Below are 23,183 nucleotides of genomic sequence, written 5' to 3'. Positions count from 1 at the left end.
TGCGTTTGGCTGGCAGGTGTGCGCTTTGGATGCCTGGATCTTGCCCACTGAGATCTCAAATGAAATCCCAAATCCGTTTTTCTCTTACAGTCAATCCTAAAAGGAACGATGACTATTTCAGAGGAAGGGAGAAGGTTGTCACTTGTGAGCTCTCAGGGGTCAGCGGATGAGGGTTTGGTGGTAAGGATGATGTAGGTCTCCATGCATGCTCTTCTTGGCAACTGAGTTGGCGGAACACCTCGTGTTAGCTGCACCGAGGAGGACTTCTAAAGCTCAGCTTCTCATCAGGCATACCTCAGCAAAGGGTTTGGCCATTAGAGTGCTGAGCTCTCTTAATGGTCTGCCCTACTCTATACCGGCAGGACCTTTTGGGAAGTGGGGTCTTCTGGGAGTCTGTCACTTATGTAGATACTAAAAAGGAGCTGGACTTTTTTGGAAAATGGTGTTTCAGCTGAAGGAGCTGAACACTTGCCAGTCTGACCATATGCATCTGAAGTTCTTGTGGTTCAACGCTTTAGACCAGGGCATTGTCTATTTAAGGCAATGGAAGAAAACCCTGTGCCACTCTTGCAGGGTAGGCATGTGAACTGTAAGCATTGGGACCGAATGGTAGTTCTAGAATTAGATGGTGTCCCTAATTTCCCTCTTCAGTTTTAAGTGGATGCAGCATTCTTCACTTACCGTCTCAACTGTTGTGTTGCATTGTTGTATGGGGTTGAACATCTGCCCCTTCCAGCCACAAAAGTGGCTGTGTTCCAGTGGTGGGTGGTTTCTTTCTATTCAGGGATCCTCTGAAGCCTGGAAGAGCTTGAGTATTAGGCATGACATACTGTCAACTGTTGCAGATCCCCTTGGCTCCCCTCCTCCCAACATCTGCAAGGGCAGAGTTGGCCGTCTTGGTTTGTCCGTGCACCATGCACAGCAGAGAAAGACACCGACCCTACCAGCTGCTGCTGCTGAACAGGGAGTGGGGCCTCACCAGCAACCTGTCCATCCAACGCCAAACACATTTGTGGTCCCAGCCTCTAGGAGAGGGAAGATCTGTCATCAGCTCCCTAGGGAGGGCCGTGTTACTGGGACCACAGTGCCGGGTCCTTCCCCACCCATAGCACCCTCGCTAGTGGATGCTTATCCTCCGTGCAGCATCTCTGCTCCAGTGGTGTTGTCCTGCTGTGTGGCAGGGAAAGGAGCAGGCAGAGTGGCCGTGGCACCCTGCAAACCTCTGCAAGAGTACTTTGCCCCATGTTAAAATGGTTGGGATGCTAAAGCAGAGCAGGGGACAAGGTGCCAGTCCCACGCAGGTCTCTCAGCCCAGTATTTCTTTTCCCCAGCATTGTGCTGGTGATTGACTGGCATTCACTGGGCAAAAGCCTTTTGAATATTCATTTGGCTGACGGGAGATGAGAGTACGATAGCTCCTTGAAATCAGCTTGGGGAGGGGAAGCAAATAAGACTGCCTTTTCTTGCTACTAGTGCTACTTGAACTCTCTCAAATGCATACTTCACACAGATAAACGATTGCGGAGATCTCAGCCTACCTAACAAGCCTGCTCTTGTAAAGCAAAATTATAGTGCCTGCATACTTGCCATCCTCATTCAAAAACCCATTCCTCATTAATATCACTTTCTACGTATTATTGCAGCTCGAAATGCCATTCCTCTTCTCCCCACCCATTTCCTTGACTGGCTGTGACATACAGGAACTACACCCAGTGCTTGACTCGCCTCTCCTGACCTTTTGTAACTTGGCTCCAAACTCCTTTTTTTGGGTCTTTTGCAAAACACTGTCAGAAGGGAAAAATCCTTTGTTAAAACACAGCCAACTCCTGCCTCAACGTGGAACAGTTTGTTCTGCTGAAAGAATGAGCCAGTTCAGTGAACAGAAAAACATTGCCATAAACCAGCGGACTCAGTAAGCTGCAAAAGCCATCGGCTGCACTCAAGGTCTGAAAGGATGACTCTGAAGCAGGATCCACAGGGGAGGAAAAAAAAAAAATCCACGATGCCGACCTGCCAAGGCCCGTTTCCTTGCTTTCAGCCAAAGTATTTTGCAGTTGTCTTTTTGGTTATAGCAACTGTAAGTGGGGGAATGGGAGCCGATGCTGAGCCAGAACGTACTGCAGCGTTCGAAGCTAGCATATTGCAAAAGGGCACAGTGGATGAAGTAATCCAAAAATACTCAGCTGGGAAGGGGCTGCAGCGCCGTAAGAGTCTTCAGTCTGTGCTGCAGATGATCAGCTCCAGCGCCCTACGCTTGCTGTCTGGTACTATTTAGTAGCTCAGTTTAGTCCTTCCCACCCACATCTCGTTTTAAAGCTCTGGACACTCTTTATTTCCCTGGAATTGCTGCGGGTCTGTCCCTTACATGGCCGCTCGGTAGCTGGTGATCAGCCTGTCTTCAGCAAGTGTTTCTTCGTTGCACGAGGGACTTGGATGCTCGGTGAGAAAACCGTGTGACCCTCTAGCAGGTTTTTGGGTTTGTGGTTGTGCAGCGGGGTTGTTTTGGTGCTGGTATAAAAGCTGACGCTGTTTTTCTTTTAACAATAAATTTGGTGCTAGCGTCTAGCGCTGTGGTTCCCTAATTTGGGGTGATGGCCCCCAAATAGGGTCACCCATATGGAGGTGGATGGGCAAACCTGGAAGTGGGGTTGTGAGCAAAAGTGTTCCACGGGCTCAGAGGCTTCCCCCAAAATGCCTCCTTGGGACCGGGCAGGCTGCAGCAGCACTGAGAGCACGGTGGGTTCTGCGCTTCGCGTCCTCTGTTGCCATCGGCTGTGAACTCCTCACCAGCTTGGCCGAGCGTTTCCTGCTGATTTAAAAGACTCGCGTTACCCTTGTCAGAAGTTTAGCACAGACCAACATCTACCTCTGGTTCTCATTTTGCTTTGGGAACCAGGAGTCTTTACTCCAAGATCCCCAATAGGGTTTTTTTTGGCTTGGAGCCAGCACAGCAATTTCAGATAATAAAAATACGAAGTAGCATATTTTAGGTGTAACCTACCCCTTCTCACATGCATTCCAAAGGGCTGCATCTGCCAAAGCTGGTCTTGCCCTACCTAAATGGTGATGCTTGATAATAAGCTGTAAGCATGGGGTCGCAAGGTGTGTGGCAAGTTTGAATGCGGCATGGCAGAATATTACTGCCCTGTGTGGGGCCCTTTGAGGAGCTGGTGATCAAGCAGCAATCACAAACTGATCCCTGACAATGCAAGCGAAAAGAAAACCTCCTAGAGAAAGCACAAGGGGCTGAAATCGGAGCCCCTGTGCATTTAAAAACATGACTGATGTTCTCATGCTGTCCTGTTCCGGCACCAACCACCCCACTGGTATTCACCAGCTGAGTGCGAGGTGATGGGAGACCCAGATACCGATGAGCTGAGGGACTTCTTGAAGCTCCGTTAATGCTATCTGGTGTCCTCTGCTGGTAGCGTTAACCTTGGAGCTGGCTCTGTCGAGAGATGATTATCTGTCTGCTGGACCCTTTCCTTTGGGGAAACGCCAGGAATGTTTTGCAACATGGACAAAATGTGAGGATTGAAGCTATGGAGATGGGTCCCCGGGATGCTGGGACTGTGAACCCTGCTAAGGTAGTGTAACTTGGAGCAAATCTGTAATGAAGCCTCTCTGCCAAAAGAGATTATTATTTTTTTTGGAAGACGTTAATGGTATGATTGCATAACATTTATTTTGTGCTTGATCAAATGGATGAGGGCAGAGGAAAAGGAGTGAGTGAATTAATGTTAGTTGTTAGTGATGTTCAAACAGAAGCACGCAAAGCTCCGAGGGATGATCAGTGGTTTTGTTTTGATGTGCGTTGCGGTTTTTTTTTATTCCTGACATTCTCCTGAAATATAGCACGCAGGCTTGTCTCTAAGGGGGGCACATTGCCAATAGTCTAAAGGTTATATTATCCTAGTGACCTATTTTTATACTCTAATCGCGTTCTGTTTCAGCTGCCCCTTTTCAGCCTTCTATCTCGCTCGGTTTTGTGCTCCTCTGAAAAAACAGCAGAGATAATTACCGTTAGTCCCCAAGTGCTAAGGCAGCAAGGCAGCCTCTACCCAGGTAACAGCAGCAAAGGTGTTTTGGAAGCAGGAGGGCAATCCAAAAACACAGCTCATAAATGGGCAACGACTTGAAACAGGGCGAGGAGGAGTGTTGCAGGGCAGAGGAGAGAGGTCTTCTCTTAAAGGCAAATTTTAAATGGAGAAGTACAGCAGTTTGTAGAAGGGTGAAATTTTAATGAATAGCTCTGTTTAACTAGCCTAAATGGAAAAGACGCTTTTCTACTCTAGGCCTGCCAAGTAACGGAGAATGAATACGATTGTTCGGTCAACCAGCTTCCACTGCCTTTAGACTGTACATGCATTTTCAAAGCCAGGCTTAAGCTACAAAGCACCCTGACCAGTCGACATAAAGAGAAATTGTTCCTTAGTACAAATGTTGACTATGTGATGCTGTTTGAAGCTCCAAACTGCTGAAATTTGTGCGTGTGTTTGTACATTTGTGCAGTGCAAAATAATAAGATGCAAAGAGGCTTTTCCTGCCTGCGTGGCTTCTCTCAGGTTGTAGTTATTTTATTGCTAGTTGCTTTCTTTGTTCTTGTTGAGAGCACCTGAATTTTGAGTGCCTGCAGTGTTAGTGCAGTAGCCATCTGCTCTGGAGGAGAAAATCCCATTGGCTGTTCGTTCATGGGAACTTGCAGTCCTGTGTGGGGTTAAACCCCAAAAGAATTGTGTCACCCCTTGATCTGGGTTATGGACCAGGCTCTGGATGGCAGATAGGTGACAGCCTGATTTACCCTTTGCCAGTGCCAGCCCGAGGCAAGGGCATGGTGTGGAGACACGCACCGCTTGCTGGGAGGTGGGGTGATGCTCTGCTGCGGGCATTTTTAGGCTGCTGGAGATGGTCCCATCCTGTGACTTCCAGCTGCAGGCTTTGCAAAGTTACCCAGGGAGGATGGCTGGACCCCAGCTAGCCAGGATGCACAGCCACAGACCAGGAACAGAGGAGCTTAGCCCTGCCAAATCTTGCCTTTTCTTCTCTCACAGAGCTGTGCTGGCGCACCTAAAAGGGAGGTCCCATCTGCACCTGGGAATTTGCTCTGGAGAGGTGGGCTGTTCCCTCTAACTGTGTCCACATTGAACCACAGGGATGTAGCCTGGAGAGGTCTTTGCCGAGTTGCCGGAGCGTGTCCATCCATGTAGTGTGTCCCTGAGATGGATTGACAATAGCTGCCCTGTTCCTGGCCGGGGACTGTGTTCTCGAAGCCCGTTGGTGATGCTGCTGCATGCCCTCTTCCCGCACTTTGTTATGCTTTTGTCTTAACCAAAGCCTGTGATTCCAAGTCTGTGGTGATGAAACCCAGGTGAGAGCTGGCGTAGGGCAGCCTTTGGCTGGGGAATGAGCCTGTGCCCTTCTCACCTGGGTCTGGAGAGTGCAGAATTCTCCAGCCTTCCTCTCCTGCCAGTCCATGCTGGACATGTTTTGCCAATAAATTAATAAAACTGGTGAAACTCCTACATGACTTCTCCAGAACGGACTCCAAATGCAAAACTAATGTTAATGCCCAGCCAAAGAGAAAGAATCCTGGGAATGCCATGGCGGGCAACAGGGGTGGCCAAGGGGCTGTGCCTGCGCTCACTGCTGCCTGGACCTGTTGCTTTCCTCCCCTCTCCAGCACCCGGGTAAATGCACCCAGTCCCAGGCTACTGAGCTGGCACCCAGCGCTGCCCAGAGCAAACTGGGTGTCTGTCGTGCTGGGGGGGACCACTGCGAAACACGGTGGGATTTCCCTCTTGGATGCTTGGTGGTGGGAAGGGGAAGGCAGGTCAGCTCTTGAATCTGGGTGCTGCAGAGAGAACCTGCTTGTTGGTGCTGGCCATAGGGATCTTTTCTTTACTGGCTTTTACCTGCTAATTACCAGTGGGGAGTTGGGAAGTCATCTGTGGACTTCCCAAAGACAGACGTGCATCTTCTGGGCCTGGCTGGAGGTAGGGCCTAAAGGGGAGAGACAAAAAACTCTCCAACGTAGACTTTTTTTTTCCTCCTTTGTCTTTTTTCTTCTTTCATTCCCCCCTTCCCCCCCCTCCCCCATTATGCTATCAACTGGGGCCTGCAGAGTTTCAGCTTAAAAACAAACCATTATTATTTAAAGTGCCAATATTGTGCTTGGCTTCATATGAGACAGAAACATCAACTTTGTCTCTGACCTGGGGAGTGTGTCTGCCTGCCTAGCAGGCACCAAAAGTGTTGAGAAAACTGTTATTTTACTTCTATTTTGGTGTCAATTTTTTTTTTTTTTTTAGATTTAATTTTTTTTTCAGCTGAGCATTTACTCTTCAGCAGAGCTGCATCAAACACCAGAGCGCCCAGTAGAGTACATAGCCATCCTATGTGTCCATGTGGAGTCTTGTCCCCAGTGTGAGCATTGGGCACCCAGGAGATAGCTGGGCTGGGGGCAGAGAAAGGTGACTGTCCCGTCGTGCCTGTGCCTGGGCGCTGGGACCGGAGCTGCTGTGTGCGGCGGCGCGCTGCGTGGCCGGTGATGCTGCCTGGTGGGTTTTCTGGTTGTTGTTTCTAGGCGAGGTTTGCAAAAGGTCACAAAAATTAATCTTCTAACTGGGGACCTTGGCACTGCGCGGAATGAATGTTTTGCATTAACAACCTAACTCATTAATTCACTGAAACATTTAAAACCAAACCAGTTATATCCAGCCAAGCTGGAAAAAGCTGAAAGTTCATACTCAGCAGTGCAGATTTCGAAACCTCCCTTTGTTAATCTCTGCAGAAGTAAATTTTCTGAAATTGCTAAGCTCACTTTGACCGGTCTGGGCATTGTTTTATTCAGCAGAGGCAAAGCTGCTCTGCAGAGGGTTAGCAGTGTGTACCTGGACCCGCCGATGGGGCTGGGAAGGCTCTGGTGCTGGGGAGGAAGGAGGGCTGGTGTGGGGTGCATTGCAGGAGGGGAGTCCTCGTAGCAGCGTTGTAGGTTTTGGGCTGTCTGTAGCAGAAATGCATTGTTTTCATAGATTGGGATCCTGGATTTCACAGTTTCCATCTTCCTCCTCTATTATTATTTTCTGAATTGCTATGGATAGTTGAAATCACGTCTTGTGGTACACCGCTGCCTTGTTTGTAGGCTGGAGGTGGGTTGCTGGTGTGTGGCCTTCGTGGGTCTCCTGCAGGGAGGAGAGCTGGGCAGAGCCAGGCAGCGCAGGAGCCTGTGGTTCCCCTGCCCTCGCCGCTGGCTCTGAGTATGGGACTTGCCACTTCTGAGCCACAACCCGCAAGAAACTGATGGGTGGCCACCAACCTGGCTGTCCCTATAGACATCATGTGGTGACAACAGCATAAAACTGCATCTGCCACTGGAGATGATATTTCCCATGGTGGTGTTTTTTGGTTTGGTTTTTTTTTTAGCTGTTTTAAGTTGGAGGCTGTGCAGAGAAGCAGTCATGGCTGTGCATGAAGGATGGGGAACCACAACCCAACCCAAGCTGTTCACCTGGGTTCGTGCCTGCCTGGTGCAAAGGCTGGGCTGCTCGTCCCTGTCACAGGAGCGGGGTGTGCAGCGTTGTCTCGCTGTCCTGTGAGCGAACATGCATCAGCCCCAGGGATCAGTTCCTGGTGCTTTAGATAGAATGTACCTCCAGCCACGTGCTGGGATCCGACCTGGCCAAAGGAGCCTTTGAGCTGCCTTTCCTTCCAGCGTTAGCCTCTCTGGAAGCACCACTGGGACCGAATCAGTTTGACTCTGCTTTAAGTCAGTTTTCCAATTTCCAATAGCAGTGGCAGGTTTCTCTGCTACCTCACTATTAAGTTAGCAGGTATAAATTAAATAGGAACCATGAATTTAAGTACAATCCTTTTGTCTTCCTGGCTGCCAGGTAGCTATTCCATTCAGCTAATGTCTCTTTATTTCCTGTGTATTATTTTATGATGAGCTGGAGCAAACTTCTTTGCACATGGCTGTGCAAATTGGTATGAGACATTTGCAGTGGTGGTATGCTGAGCTCCGTTGTAAGGTTGGTTTTTAATTGATTAATTTTTCTGCCCTTAATTTACCCTATTCATTAAAACAGCCTCGCTTATTTTAATGATGGAGAAATCGGTGAATTATCCATTCTGTTATATATTAGTGGTGTATTAAAGTATTAGTGCATTCCAGAAGGTGAGCAGGGAATAAAACATGCTCTGAACATGTGGTTATGCAACTGTTCCATGGAAATGAAACGGACAAACAGTACACTTGATTAATTTTTTTTTCCCCAGTAAATTGGCACTGTGATTCACTTCCAGCTAAATTTGCAATCTGTGTTCTCAGGTGGCATTAATATTGGAGCCCCAGCAGGAGAGCTGTGGCGGCTGGGGCTGCTTTGATTGCATTTTTAACGAAAGTTGTTGGAGAGAGCACAGAGCTTGATGCAAATGTGCTGGTAAATGAAATGCAGAGCTTTTAGGTTCTCTGTAGGTGGGTCAGGCCGTTCACATTTACCCAAAATAATAGTGACGGCGTGCTCAGGAGAGGCACTCTGTAAATGTGGCACAATGGGGGTCTTTGTGTATCTCCGTTGCTCTGTATCAAATTTACTCTGTTCACAGATAAAAATCATCTTTTTGATATCTGGTGACTCCATAAACACTAGGTAAGATCCATCTGGGACTCGAGCTGTCTCAGTAATGGAGACTTTGGAACTGGATCTCTATCATGAGTTTGATGGAAATGAAAAAGCTTGCAGAGGGCCCAGCAGTTTCCCCCTGACCTGTGGCAGAGCTGCAAAATAAAATTAAATGAGAATTCACTTTTACCGTTGCTTCCCTGACACGAAAATCCTTTCAGCCTTTAAAGCTATATTTTGTAGCCTTCAGGCTGGTCTTATTGTTTTTTTCCTAATTGACTCGACTTGAAAAGGTCATCGCACCCTGCTAGATTGTGTAATATTTAACTTAGCATCAAAAATGAGGATCTTGGAATTGGTGTCAAATGGATGCTGTTCCCCACTGAATAGCAAAGCCCATTCATAGTCATCCAAGTATTCAACTTGCTAATGCTAATGAATAACTTTCTGGCCCTCTGCAGAGGGAAAGACTAACCACGAAAAGGTGGGATGAGAGAAGCATAAAGCAGGTATTGAAAGCACGCAGTTCACACCATCTTAATCCAGATCACAGCTGTAATACCCTTTTTTTATTTATAGATGTTTTTAAAAGTCATAATTTCTAGCCTTTCATGAAGCTTTAGCATAGCAAACAGTCTTTTCTGATGCCAAGTTCAGTGATGACTAACACTATTTACAGGACTGTTTTGTAATCTCAGATCAGCCCACATTAACGGGAAGTTACGTTTTCCCATCAGTCTTTTAAACGGTGCCTGAGAGTTGCTGAGGCCAGAGCCGGCCATCTAGGCTCTCCTGTTTGGAAAAAATGATGTCAGCTTTCAGACAATTTTTAAAAAAAGTTCTAAAGTAGTTAGGGAGGTCAAATTGTACTTCCTCCATTTGATTTTTTGCATTAGGACCTTTCATTCCTCTGTTCTAAAAGCTACTGACAAAAATAAGCAGAGGAGGTATTGCATAAGCACCACCACGAAGTCATTCGCCCGATCTGCATTTCTCAGTGCATGAGATCAGCTCAGAATATCTGATATGAGAAAGCTACTGGTACACAACTGCCGTAACTGATAGAAGTTACCTCTGTGAGTCATCTGGTAGGATGGTAAGTTGTTGGGTTTTTGGTTTGGGGTTTTTTTTAAGTTCAAGTTTTTATGAGTGTTTTTATAAAGCTCCATCGCTGTTACTGTAAATCCTGGGAAAATCTGGCACAGAGTCTTTGTAATGTGAAATCATGCTTCCAAGTGACCATGCAATCTGGAAAAATACCATTTTATCCCCATGTTTAAAAGAAAAAAGCCAAGTTGTTTTATAAAAGGTTGGCAGAGGGATTAAGGCAGAGATGTTACTCCCTCAGATGTGCTGCCTTCCCTGCCATCGGGACCCAGTCACCAGGCAAGTGACTCCTGGTGCCAGCTACAGCAGACAGCCTTACTGCCCTCCGGTCATGATCTCGGGCACTGAGCATCCGCTGTGCAGATGGTGAAGCTACATCAGGCCAGAAATAAGGTTGTGGCTAATGCCCCAGCCAGCCTTAGCCTTTCACAGGCTGGAGCAGTTTGGGAAAGACTTTAGCTTCAGGGGGGGGAAAAAAACAAAACCACAAACCAAACAAACAGAGTGGAAAAAAAATTACTCTTTTTTTTTTTCTTTTTTTTTTTTTTTTTTAAATGTGACAGTTCTCTGGTCACCCCATGACCAGCAAAATGGGCTTGTGTTGTGGAGAAATTACACTTTCCTAGGAAACATCTCCAGTGCATTGGGAGGGGAAAGCTGGGAGCCAGGAACATGTGTGTGATGCTGCCCTTGAGTTTTGGGGCCTTACCTTCTCTTGCAGCTCCAGCTGAAGACTCAACAGATGCTGTTAAATCTGTAACAAACTGTGCGTGGGGTGGGAAGAGAATCTCGCAAATGCTTTGGGCGCTTGCTGAGCAAGGAGGGCTAAAACACATGGCCCTGGCTGCAGCCTCCTTGCTCCCCGCAGCAAAGCTCCAGGCGTCTCTGCAGGCAGAGGCCCTTGGCACGGTGCTTTTAGCTGGCGAGAAACTTCCTGACAGGATGGTTGGAAAATGCCGATTTTGAAGAAATCGAAACGTTCTGTGGGGAACGTGTTGATTTTTCATCAGGTTTTTCTGATGGAAAGCAGGCGGGTTTCCCAGAGTGACCCTCGCCTCCTGAGTGCTGCTGAGCTGGGAGCCCGGGCACGCAGGGAGCCCAGGCACTGCTCTCCCTGCCGAAACACTGATGATGAGTCTTGGCAGGGCAAGGTGAGAGGAAATTTTGGTGGTTTTCCTCTTCAAATGAGAATTTGATGTGGGCTGTAAAAGAGGCATGTTTGTGTGTTTGTTTTTAAACAGGTAATCCACAGATTGTATGTGTGAAAATACAGTAAATCCAAGGTCAAGTTAAATTTTTCCAGCGAAAGAGGCTGAAAATGATTTATCGAGTGAAACAGTTAAATACCAGGACAGTTGTGCTTTGTCTAATGCCAAGGGAACTAACCCTTCTGCCTCTCCTTGTCCTCAGGTTCAGTGGCAAATATGAACATTTGTCAACATTTGACAACATTTGACAACAGCTTCTTGGGACATCATGAATTTGCTGGAATCTAGACCACGGAGCACTTGCAATAGCGCTTCTTAAATTTTAATTTCATTTAAGTGAAAGAAAAATAATCATCTGGATCAACTGTAGTGATGGCTAGCAAAAGAAAATCCACAACTCCCTGCATGATACCAGTAAAAACACTGGTGCTTCAGGAGACTGAACTGGACTCTGTAGAAGGTGGTCGTGAAGGAACGCAACAAGATGCTCCTGTGGAAGGGCCAACAGCTAGTGATGCTGCTGCCAGTAACAGCAATAACGGAGCTTTGTCTAACGGGCACCGTGGTATTGCTGATAGTGACACTTATATCTGCAAGTCTTGTGACTTTGGATCTCAAGACGTTCATCACTTCTTTGGGCACTTGGACTCTGAGCACTTAGACTTTAGCAAAGACCCTGCATTTGCGTGTGTTGCGTGCAACTTTCTGGCAAATAGTCATGAAGGGCTCTCACACCACAATACAGAGTTGCACACCAGTGAAACAAGCTTCATCTGGAGGGTGACTAAACAGGACAATCGTACAACTGTGGAGCAAAGTCTCTGTGAGGCTGCCAGCAGCCATGATCTTCCAGGAGAGGTCCCTGAAGAAGGGGTGGATGGTCAGTCTGAAATTATCATTACCAAAACCCCCATCATGAAGATAATGAAAGGTAAACCGGAGGCCAAAAAAATCCACACGCTGAAGGAGAATGTGTCAAGTCAAATGGGCAGTGAGTCAGAAGTAAAAGATGGAGAGCACTCATTCCCAAACGGGTCTGTGCCGGTCAGCCAGCCCACTGCAAGTTCAACAAAATCATCTCATATAGTGAACGGCTCCATCATAGGAAACGTGCCTGTCCTGCAGGCGGGCGTTGCACAACTTGTGTCTCTGCAGCAGCAACCGCCGTTGCATCAGCAGCTACCGACGTCCAAGTCCCTTCCCAAGGTGATGATTCCCCTGAGCAGCATTCCAACATACAACGCCGCCATGGACTCCAACAGCTTCCTCAAAAACTCTTTCCACAAGTTCCCCTACCCCACTAAAGCTGAGCTCTGCTACTTGACCGTGGTGACAAAGTACCCAGAAGAGCAGCTGAAGATCTGGTTCACTGCCCAGAGGTTGAAGCAGGGCATCAGCTGGTCACCGGAGGAAATCGAAGATGCCAGGAAGAAGATGTTCAACACTGTTATTCAGTCCGTGCCACAACCCACGATTACAGTTTTGAACACGCCGCTGGTTGCGAATCCCGGGAGCGTCCCCCATCTTATTCAGGCAACTTTACCAGGCCACGTGGTGGGGCAGCCAGAGGGGACGGGGGGTCTGCTGGTCACACAGCCCATCATGGCAAATGGGTTGAAGGGCACCAGCTCCTCTTTCACCTTGGCGGTGACTTCTGTCCCCAAGCCACAGCCGGCAACGCAGCACAGCACGGTGAGCTCCAGCAATGCGTCGGGGGTGAAGGTGGTCAACAGCGGCCAGTCACTGCTCACCGCCTGCCCGGCCATCTCCTCACAGACCTTCCTGGATCCCAACGTATACAAAAACAAGAAGTCCCACGAGCAGCTCTCGGCCTTGAAAGGCAGCTTCTGTAGAAACCAGTTCCCCGGCCAGGCTGAAGTTGAGCGGCTGACAAAAATCACGGGCCTCTCCACCAAGGAGATTCGAAAATGGTTCAGCGATAGGAGGTACCACTACAGGAACGTGAGAGGTGGCCGGGCCATCTTCCCTGGAGACAGCGCTCTGGATTCCCTGCCTGAAATAACCTTTGATGTCTCACCCAGAGGAGCTGAGCTGAGCCCGGCGGCGGCAGCGACCACCCCGGCCCCTCACCACCCGCCGCGGCGGCAGTCATGGCACCAGGCACCCGACTTCACGCCCACCAAGTACAAAGAGCGGGCGCCGGAGCAGCTGAAGGCCCTGGAGAGCAGTTTTGCCCAAAATCCCCTTCCTGCGGAGGAAGAGGTGAACCGCCTGAGGGGGGAAACAAAGATGACGCGGAGGGAGATCGATAGCTGGTTCTCAGAGAGGAGGAAGAAGAAGGTGGCGGAGGAAAATAAGAAAGTGGAGGAGGTGGCTCGGCAGGAGGAGGAGGAGGCGGAAAATGATGGTGGGGAAGGGGAAGACTCCTCGGATGAGCTGAGGGCTGCGAGCGAAAATGGCTCAGTCGATGCCTCCGGCAACAACCCAAACTCGGTGGAGCGGAAAGTCAGTCCCATCAAAATCAACCTGAAAAACCTCCGAGTGACTGAGTCCAACGGCAAAAGCGAGTTACTGGGGGCTGGTGCAATCGAGAAAGGGGACGGCAGCTCCAGCCGGCCGCCCACCCCTCCGAAAACCAAACTGAACTTTAAAAAAACGGCCCAGCAGCGGCATTTGCTGAAGCAAATGTTTGTGCAGACCCAGCGGCCCACGAACCAGGAGTACGACGCCATAGTTTCCCAGACGGGCCTGCCGCGGGCCGAGGTCATTCGCTGGTTCGGGGACAGCCGCTACGGCTACAAGAACGGGCAGCTGAAGTGGTATGAGAACTACAGGCGGGGGGTTTTCCCCCCGGGGCTGGTGGAGGTGAGCCCCGCAGGCCGGGAGGTGCTGGAGGACTACTACGAGAAGCACAAGGGGCTGCGGGAGGAGGATGTGCCCGGCCTCTGCGAGCGCTCCCACCTCAGCGCCCAGCAGCTCAAGGTGTGGTTTGCGGTGAAGGCGGAGGAGGAGAGCAGGGCCGCCGGCCCCGAGGAGGCCTGCACCAGTGAGGCGGCGGGAAGCCAGAAAGGGCCGTGTGAGACCGGCTCGGAGGTGTCGGAGAGCAGCGAGTCGTGGGAGCCAGGCGGCCGGGAAGGCAGCGCTGGGACCCCCGACGCCCCCGGCCCACCGCCCACGGCACGGCTCGGTAAGGGCCCTGCGGGAGGGTCTGGGGGAGCACGGGGCACCGGGTGATTCCCACTTGGGAAACGGAGGCTTTAGGGAAGGGTTTAGTGTCTGGCCATGCTGTTTGGGATTTAATGGAGGAAGCGGTGAGGAGCTGCCGCTGGGATAGAAGGGGGTCAGGGAAGGAGGATGAGGAGGGTCTGGTGAAATGCTGTGGGTGCCACTGCCTGCTTGCCCCTGCCTGCCTCAGGCACTGGGTGTGGGCTCCATGCTGAAGCCAAATCCTGGCTTTATTTTAAACCTAAGTAAAACCATCAGGAGTGTCTGGTCCCTTTACCTTCCCCGCGGGAAGGTGGCCCTTGGGTTTATTTATAAAGAGGACTGGTATTTGGGAAAGAAGGGTCCTGGCTGCTCTGTCCCATGCCACCAGCTCCTTCCATGCCTCCCCCTGGCCTTGGGCAGCAGATGTAACCCCTGCTTGCCTGCGCAGGTAAGAGCCTCCTCCCTCTGCTCTCCTGCTGCCCGCTCTCCAGATGTGATCATCCTTTTTTGGCATGGGGCAAGGCTCGGGTGGTGAAGATGCAGGCTGCAAAGAGGAAAAGGACATGGAGGGCTGGCATTCACAGCTGCTGGCCCTATTCCTCCTCCAGGACTCACTTTTGAAAGGCATATGTGTGCGTGCATGTGCGTGTGGAGGAGAGGAGAGGTAGTTTCCAAGCCCTCCATGGGCTCTTCAGGAGTGCAGCTGGGGGCTGTTTCCTCCCTGGCGGGGTTCCTACCAGATGGGGATGGCCAAGCGCTCGCCCTGTCCTGCCACGGGCTGCACAGCCCCTCACCTGCTCCACGCACGCAGCCCCTTGTCAGCGTGCTGTGTAGCTGGGATCTTCTCCAGCCCCACTGCCTTGCTTTGGAGCTTCCCACACCACCTCTGCCATGGCTGCGGGCTTTAAAAAAAAAATATAAAAATATATAAAAATTTACAAAAAATCAACTAAAATTCATTGCTTCCCTCCCCTCTCTAATGCAGAGGAGATGGCACATGGGTTCAAATGGGGCTCTGTGCCTCTTGCAGCTGGAGGTCTGGACATGCGCTGAACATGCGCTCTGCTGGGGAGCGTCTGCAGCCGCAGGAGCGGGATGGGGAGGCGTTGCAGCGGGAGCAGTTTGGGGAAGGGTGGTGGGCCAGCTTTTGTGCCCGTGCCAGGGCGATGGCAGTGCCCCTGCTAGCACCCTCCGAGCATGACTTTATGCCACCCAGAGCAAGGTGGTCCCCTCACCCCTCATGGCACAAAGGCTGAGGTGCTCAGCAAGGGTGCACAGCTTTGGACCACTGCGGGTTGCATCCCACCTTAGCCCAGCCGCTGGCCAAAGCCCAGGTCTGCTCCCATGAGGATTTTGGGTTTCCTGGCCCCTCTGAAAGGGTCTGGCCTCTTCTCCACAGCTGACACCATCAAGGCTCCTGATTTTGCCCATCCCAAGGCCCTCCTGCACTTCTTCCTCCCCACCCAGCACCCCACCTGGGTTGCAAGCCCCTGCAGTGAGCTGAAGCATCTCTCACATTTCTGTTCTTTTTCAGAAACAGACTGAATTCAAACCATCAGCCCCGGAGGATCCGCTCTTACCCTTGAGAAGAAATTTTTGGTCTTTAAGAAACCCATGGGCCGGCCTGATCCAAACCTAAGGAGCAGGACGTGGTGATAAAGCACTGCCATAAATGAGACCTTTGAGCACAGCACAAGAGAGAGCACGCGTGCAAAAACTGGGCACTTAGTGCAGAGCTCTCGGTAGCCTGGCTGAGGAGATGGATGAGAGCTGGCGGAGGCAGGGGCTCAGCTCGACCCAGGAAATAGGATGCTCTTGTTTGCTTTTCAGCGGACAGACTTTCAGATTTCATATTCATATACCGATGCCTACAGCTGCCTATACAAGCATAACTGAATCTCAGACATTGTGTAAACAAGGTCATTGCTTAGATATGGACTATCATGGCACAGTACTTTTTTTTTTTTTCTTTTTTTTCATCTGTCCATTAAGGTGTTTGTTCTCTAAAGGTTGGCATGGCTGCATATATCCTCTCCGCCCTTTCTGGTCCTTAAGCCCTGGAAATGAAGGGCTTTGCAGGCACACGAGTGTGTATGTGTGTGTTAGGAAAGGAAAGGTATCTGAGAAGAAAACTGCCAGTCTTGCATTAAAGTCCAGTGGGATCTGAGTGAGATTTTCATCCCTACAGATGAGGTTAGATTTAGCGTTGCTACAATAAGTAGCAGGTTCCAAAACCCAGACAACCCAGGAGATGGAGTTTGGTGTCGTTTGTCCCTTGCTGGCTAGAATATTTTCCTTGCGCTCCTGGAGACTGACTAGCAGGCTATTAAATGTCCAAGTCTCCCTTTAATCACTGAGAAGTAGCACATAATAATTTTTCCATCCTGACCTGGAATCCTTTTCATTGTTCAGCGAGAACAAGCTGTTCTGCAGAGAACAAACGCAGAGAATATGCAGTGTTGCTGTGAGTGGTTCAAGTCATTGTTGTCTCCAAGGGATCCGTGAGGCAGCAGCTCTTCTGCAATCAGGAAGTTTCCCTCTTGCAGCCCTACATGGCAGATCCTGCTGCAGCAGCACTCGTAACTTGAAGTGTTTGCTCCTGTCTGTTTTTTTCTTCTTTTTTTTTTTTTTCTAGTCCATTTGCAATAGTTCTGGCGAAAGAGCAAAATAAATTTCTCAGTTAACCTTCCCGCTTCTCGGTACCTGTACATTTTAACGTGCCCATGTTGTCTTGGGTAGTTGCTGTGTGATGCAACTTCTTGACGATTTTTTTAATACTCTTTTCTAATAGAAAACAAGGTCTAGAAGGGAAGCTCTTGAGCTGAATAGTCCAGCCAAATGCTGTGTCAGACCGTTCTGTCACAAACTAATCAAATCCCAGCTCAAAATTGGTTCCATGTCTTGCCTTCACTTTTGCTCTTGGAAGGCTGTTCCAGAACTTGACTGCCTTTGAATGGTTAGAAACTTTATTTAAATTTCTAGTTTGAATTAATTCGTGGCCGGTTCATTCCTGGTTTGTTTTGGAGCCAACATTGTCCTTTAACTTAAATAGTTTTTGGTGTTTATCCGCTGATGTATTTATGGAGAGTAGTCATAGCTCCTTATTTTTGCCAAGCTAGCTCAGCCAGGCTTTTTCAGTAGAAGGTTTTTATTTAGTGAGAGCTTTTTAATGTGGGAGACTTTATTGTTGGTGGTAAATGATATTTATTAGAAGGGTGGGTAGCAAGCCCCAAAGGATCAGATCCAGAGATTTACAAAAAAATCTGGTTTAAAAACAAAAAAGCTCTTTCAGAACCTCTTCCAAAGATGGTGTCCGATTTCTACCTTTAATTGCCCTTGCTTTTCCAATTCTTTCTTCCTCCCTTCTTTAAGAGGCCGCCTTGCTCAACTGCTAGGAGGGATTTTATCTGCCCAGTGCTTTGCAAGAGAGAGGAGGGAGGCTTCCTCTCCCTGGCAGTGCCTACGTGGTAGGTGCCAGCGCCTGAGCTCGCGTAGCTCCCCTGGTACAAGGTGTAACCCCCACTGCCAAGTGTGAGCATCTGCTTGGGAAGATGACCTGCACCCTAAAGAGAGCTGGGGGCGACGTGCTCAGGTGCAGACACCAACACTGCAGCCGTCCCTTAGCAGTCAGACGAACCCTGCCCAAAACGCTGCGAGCAGGGGTGATGTCAACCCGCAGCACCCTGCTGACACCAGGGTCCCTAAATCTCTTTCTCTTTAGAAGCACTATTGCCGGTCATGCCGTGGTTGGAGGCATAACCGGCAGCCATCCCGCTTCAGCCTTGTGCCGGCTCTGCCGGGCAGCATCCCTGTGGCTCTTCTCCGGCAGAGCAGGGGTGACCGCACTGTGAAGATGGCCAGAGCCCCAGGGGTTCACCCTCGCGGGTGCAATCCTGCGTACCCCAAAATCCCGCAGGTGACGGGGGAAGCTGGGTGGCCCTAGAGCCGGAGGTAGCAGATCTGGGAGTGTTGCGGCCTGAGAGTATGAGTGTATGTACGGTGTTACCTTCAGAGAACAAATACAGGTAGGTCATTTACTCTCTAGTGTCTATGTACATGCAGGTTTATTTAAGTACACATGTATACAGTTCAGATATGCCATTGATTCTTTATTGCATTAAGATGTACATTAAAAATGTACACTTTTACTAACTACTTGCTATATAAATATGTTGGAAGTGTAGTTTGCCCATTCAAGGTGATTTTCTGTGGGATTTTTGGTGTACACTTAAAGGCCTAAGGCTAATTGGAAGAGTGGTCCCCGCTCCACCTACAGAAATGCTTAAGGACTATAGTATGAACTGGCCCCTTTGAACCATTTTTCCATGCACTAGCTGAAATTTTTTGCACTCGGATTGTATTTGGCCAGTTTTCCAGAAAAATTGAAAAGAGAAGTCTTGTGAGCTGGAGGGAGAATTTCCCGGTGTACACAGAAAAACCAGCCTTGAGGGTTGGAAGCTGCTGAGGTTTTTGAGCTTTGTCTCCATGCATTCATACAAGCACAGCAGGAGTTTTCTTTCTTTTGGGTCAGAGGAATTTTAAAAAGTGGTTCCATGCAGACTCCCCTCAGACGCGGTGACCGGGCTGGCAAGCCCCTTTGCGTGGGGAGGGTAAGATTTAGAGGCAAAACCATCAAAAAGTAATCGAGTTCCCTTTCTAACTCCCACATTCCTTGTTATCTGCATTTTTTTAGTTGACTTGAAATTTCCATGAAAGTATAAACTGAAGATTTTTGAGGGCTTAGCTCTGTGGTCCTCTGTTTCCGTAATCGTCATTTTTGAAGCTGAGGAGAAGCAGGTGCCATCTCCAAATCGACTCAGGTTTTGGTGCAGGACATTAAAATATGTTTGCATCTGAAACCAAAAGGAATAATTGAGAGGTGGCTTGACAGTCCCAGCAGCAGCTCTTCTGGTGTTAAGAGGAAGCATCACCACAGTTCTACACAGCGTGTGAATATTTATCATCATCTAATCAAAGATGACTATCTCGACTTGAAAGTAGGGGTGTAAGTTAGAGGTCGCATAGCCAGCATCAGTAAGGAAGGGAAATAAATTCTTCACCTCCTTCTGCTGTGTGTGAGCTTGGGCTTGACAGACACAGTAACCATCATTTTAATCCATGTGAATCTTGTTACTTATGTCTCTGAGGCTGCAAGGGCACAATCCAATTGCTTAATAACCGAAAACCCTGATTTGTGCCGTACCTGGCTTGCTCATGTAAAGGGCTGCTGGTTCTCCTGATGCAAGGAACAGTTCCTTTATTCATTATCAGCGGGCCCTGCTATGAGATTGAGATTTTTAGACGTGGCTCTGCGTTTCATTTGGGTAGCTTATTTTTCAGCTCTTTAATTAGCATCATCCTGGAAATCATTCTTTTTTTTTTTTTTTAAGCAGAACACTAAACAAACCATGATTTACTGGCTCCAATTTCCACTTGCCTGAGAACTGAGTGCTGCTGCACGTGAAGCCCACAGCCATGGCAAGCAGAAGGGGCTCGGGTGCTTGCTTCGATGCATGGCATGCAGCGGTCAGCATACGCCCGCAGAGCTCCAGGCACAGGTATCGAGTGCAGCTGCATGTCCCCTCCCTGCCAGGGGCTTGCGTTGGTCACCATGAGAATTCACCGGCAAAAGCAGTAGCTGCTGGCAGCTGTGATGAGAAACCCTGTAGTCAGCCCACAGCTGAACGCAGACCCTTAACCTGCCTGGGTGACACTTGCACAGAAGCTGGAGCTGCAAGATACCTGCTTGGTTTTGGTAGGTGTCCCCTGTCTGCTCAGGAGGAAAAGGAGGATGTAGAAGGCTGGTTTTCCATTTAGGGCTTTGGGTATATATTTAAATTTTATTTTTTTTTAATGAAAAGTGAGAATTTTTGGTCACAGAAGTGTTGCACTCTGTCTTCCCTGCAACCCCTCCCAGAGATGCTACAGAGGCAACCTGATCAGAAGGCGATGTTTGGAAGCTGGGTCACTGGGAATCAGAAGAGAAAGATGATTTTCAGCACTTAGGCACAAATCAGAAAGTTAACATGATGCTGCACCTTCCCGTCAAGTTTGTAGTATTTAAAACGCTTGTAAACTTCTCTCTCCTGTTGCTCAGATAATTTTGGCTTTGCTTTTTTCAAATCAATCAGTGGCCTGATGTGATTCAGCTCACTGCAGTATCCTTTGTTGTAATTTCTCAGTTGATCACACAACCAGCAGGGTAAGATTAGGCAACACTACAAATGGAGGAGGGGATGAGACACTTTGAAGATGTTTTTGGTTTTGTTTTTTTTTTTTTTCAAGTTTAGTTTCTGCTGTATGTTTTACTGGCAGTGGTCCCTGCCAGGAATGCTGGATTGGCATGGCAAAATGTTAAAGCAGAGCAAGGGAGCTCTGTTACCTAAGCAGTGATATTTTTTTTATTATTATTATTTTCTTGTTATTGCCTGTTCCAGTAAAGAGTGCTCTGTTGGCTGACATTGGCCATATTTTGATGGCACAATTCAAGCCACTGTTTCCCTGTACTGGAGGGTGGTATTAGGAGGACTCTTGCTTACTGGTGCTAGTGAAGGTTGGGCTAGGAATCCATGGCATAGAAAACTTCTTGCTAAAAATTGCACTTTCTCTCTGCCCCATCTGGCTCGTGGTGGTGTTATGGGTACGTGGCTGTGATTCCCCTTGCACATACTAACATTGCACTAAAAGAGAGACTTTGGGAACAGCGTGTTGATCACTTTGTTTCTCAGCAGACCACAAAGTCAGCCTAATGGGGGTCTCTTTTTTTTTTTTTTTTTAATTATTGTTATTTAGAAATCATGCTGGTGCTGAATGACCTGGAATTTTTGCTTGGATTTATCCAAAGGAAAATGTAATTGTAGCTGCAATGGGACCTTTCATAAGGGTGGCCGTGCAGCTAGGGAGCAGAGCGAGGGCTCTGCTGTGTAAAACGTCTTTGTACCGGGGAGGTGTGGGGGGGTTCCAGTGGGGTTATTATTGTGTTGGGTTTTTTTTAAGACCACAATTTTAGATGGTCACCTTGGCAATCGTGTGAGACAGGAAATAGTTTTTACTTTTGGTAAAGGTTTTAAAGAGGAAAGAAAAAAGTGAAGCTGCCTGTGATTGTGGGCTGTGGCTATTACTAGGGCTAGGGTAGCTTGTACCTGCTATGGACTTTACCTGCTCTTATTCTGAGGGCAAGAACTCCCTGTAGCAACAATGCCACTTCTGAGAAGTGAACGGCAAGTTTCCCTTCCTTTTGTATATGTGGATGTGAGGGTGGGCGAGGGGAAGAGCTTGCTTGTACAGTTTGTTGAAATGAAACCAGACATTTTTGGTTGTTCCTAAATAAAGAGCGTAAAAGACGAATGTGAGTCGGCTGGTGATTGCACTCGGCTGTGGGGAAGCCTGTGGGGTGCTGCGGTGCCATGGGGATGGCTGCTGCTGATGCTGGGTGATGGCAAGAGCCACCCCGTGCAGGGAGATGTTTGCTTGTCCAGGAGTGGGGAATGCTCTGTCACAACCCTCCCAATTCATTTTAAAAGCATGACAACTTAAATGCGGGGTAAGGCCGTGAGCGAGTGACCCCGGCAGCGTGCTGGAGCCCGAATCCCTCCATCCTGGGAGCCCTCCTGCAGCCAGGAGTCGCTGCTGAGCCTCGGTCCGATTCACAAAAACGCGGTCAGCTGTAGCGCATGCCCTTGTTTTACCCTTTTGAGTGAACATTAAACCTGGGGCTGCTCCTGGTTATTTTTTCCACCAGTAGCTCCAAATTCCCCAAAGGCAGGAGGGAGCTGTGCAGATCCCCCCAGGCAGCAGGGCTGCACCCCAGCTTCCCCCGCGGCACCGGCACTGCTTCAGGGGGGCAAACTGCCAGGCACCCAAGCCACCACACAGGTAATACTGACACTTTTATTGTCGTTTAAAGCTAGAGCGGCCTTGTAAACGTTGAGTTTCACTACTGGACCCAGAGGCAGTGGCTATACAGGTAGGTAGATGCGATGCCACCAGGACAGAGATAGGTGCTGCCTCGGTCGCTTAAATTGTCCCCCCTGCCCGGCGCGCTGGGAACGGGTACAGCAAAGGATGGCTGCAAAGGGCCTCCGGCAGCAGCGTGGGAGCAGGATCGCCGGGAATACAGGCAGAGCAGCGACGGCAGAGGGCTGGTTGGAGCTTGGGGTTTGTTTTTTTTTTTTTGGGTCTCTTTCCTTGAGATTATAGACAGTTGTGTCTCACCTCGGCGGCTCGCGGGCTGTACGCACCCATGCGCTTCATTAAGGGCTTGGTGGTGAAGGTTGGTGGGTGTTTGGGGTTGGTAGGGCTTTTTTTTTGTTGGTTTTTTGTTTGTTTGTTTTTCCCCCAATATTTTTTTTTTTTTTAGTTCTCCACTGGAACACACTTCAGCAGAGAAACTGGAAAAGCTGCCTGAAAGTAGGCCATAGCAGTGCCGTTTCCATAGAAACCAGTTCACAGCGTGCCGTGAGATTCACAAGCACTGGAGGTGCTTTCGCCCGCCGAGATGGGCTACAGCCGGTTGTCCCCGTTGATCCGGGTCCTCCGCAGTACCCTGCAGGGGGCACAGAGAGAGGGGACACAGCTCAGGATGACCAAGGGCAACGCTCCCCTGTCAAAAGCTGCCCCCCTGGAGGAAAGTGGGGCCATGCTGTGGGAAAATGCCACCGGCTGCAGAGTGGCAGCTCCTTGTCCCACCCTACTCCCACGGTCCCCAAAGCAGCGACTCCCATAAGGACTGGCACAACTTTCATGCTGAAATTCAGGGTTTCCACGCAGCAAATGAGGCTGCAGCTCTGCTCTGGGTCTGCGTTTATCAGCCTGCACCAAGGAGACCAGATGCTGGGGGTCATCTCATGCTGGAAAGAGCTCAGCCAGCAGCGGCATACCTTCGCTCCCGGCTCTCGAAGTGGTCAGCTAGCTGCTCCTGTGACACACGGAAATCTTCAAAGGGCTGCTGGTACCGCGACTCAAAGGATCCCTCCCTGCCCCTGCTCGCCAGCAGCTGAGTGGAAGCATCCCCTGCTCGTTCCCGTAGGGCTGAAGCACTGAAGAGGTTTATTTCGCCATTCTCCTGCTTGGATTAGAA

The 23,183-nt window shown here is 49.3% G+C and overlaps 2 protein-coding genes across 3 annotated transcripts in view; one reads left to right on the top strand and one right to left on the bottom strand.

The window, feature by feature from the left end:
* Positions 1–11,308: 11,308 nt before the first annotated feature.
* ZHX3 (zinc fingers and homeoboxes 3) lies at positions 11,309–15,990 on the top strand (the record flags this gene model as incomplete). The annotated part of the gene is made up of 2 exons (XM_082491189.1): positions 11,309–13,879; positions 15,639–15,990. The coding sequence occupies 2 exons, from the start codon at positions 11,309–11,311 to the stop codon at positions 15,741–15,743; spliced, it is 2,676 nt and encodes an 891-aa protein (XP_082347315.1). The 3' UTR covers positions 15,744–15,990.
* A 6,028-nt stretch (positions 15,991–22,018) lies between these two features.
* The window catches only part of PLCG1 (phospholipase C gamma 1), a 49,516-nt gene continuing 48,351 nt past the window's right edge, over positions 22,019–23,183 (bottom strand). The window contains exons 31-32 of one of the 2 annotated variants that reach the window (XM_082491015.1): positions 22,984–23,171; positions 22,019–22,649 (exon numbers count right to left, since the gene is read on the bottom strand). In XM_082491015.1, coding sequence (XP_082347141.1) covers positions 22,607–22,649; positions 22,984–23,171 — 231 coding nt within the window. In that variant the 3' untranslated portion in view covers positions 22,019–22,606. The remainder of the gene's footprint in view (positions 22,650–22,983; positions 23,172–23,183) is intronic. The other variant, XM_082491016.1, reaches the window with a different exon arrangement.

This window comes from Vanellus vanellus (genome assembly GCF_965231255.1).
Source record: "Vanellus vanellus genome assembly, chromosome: 15".
NCBI lineage: Eukaryota > Metazoa > Chordata > Aves > Charadriiformes > Charadriidae > Vanellus > Vanellus vanellus.
This window is presented reverse-complemented; position numbering and strand designations above follow the sequence as displayed.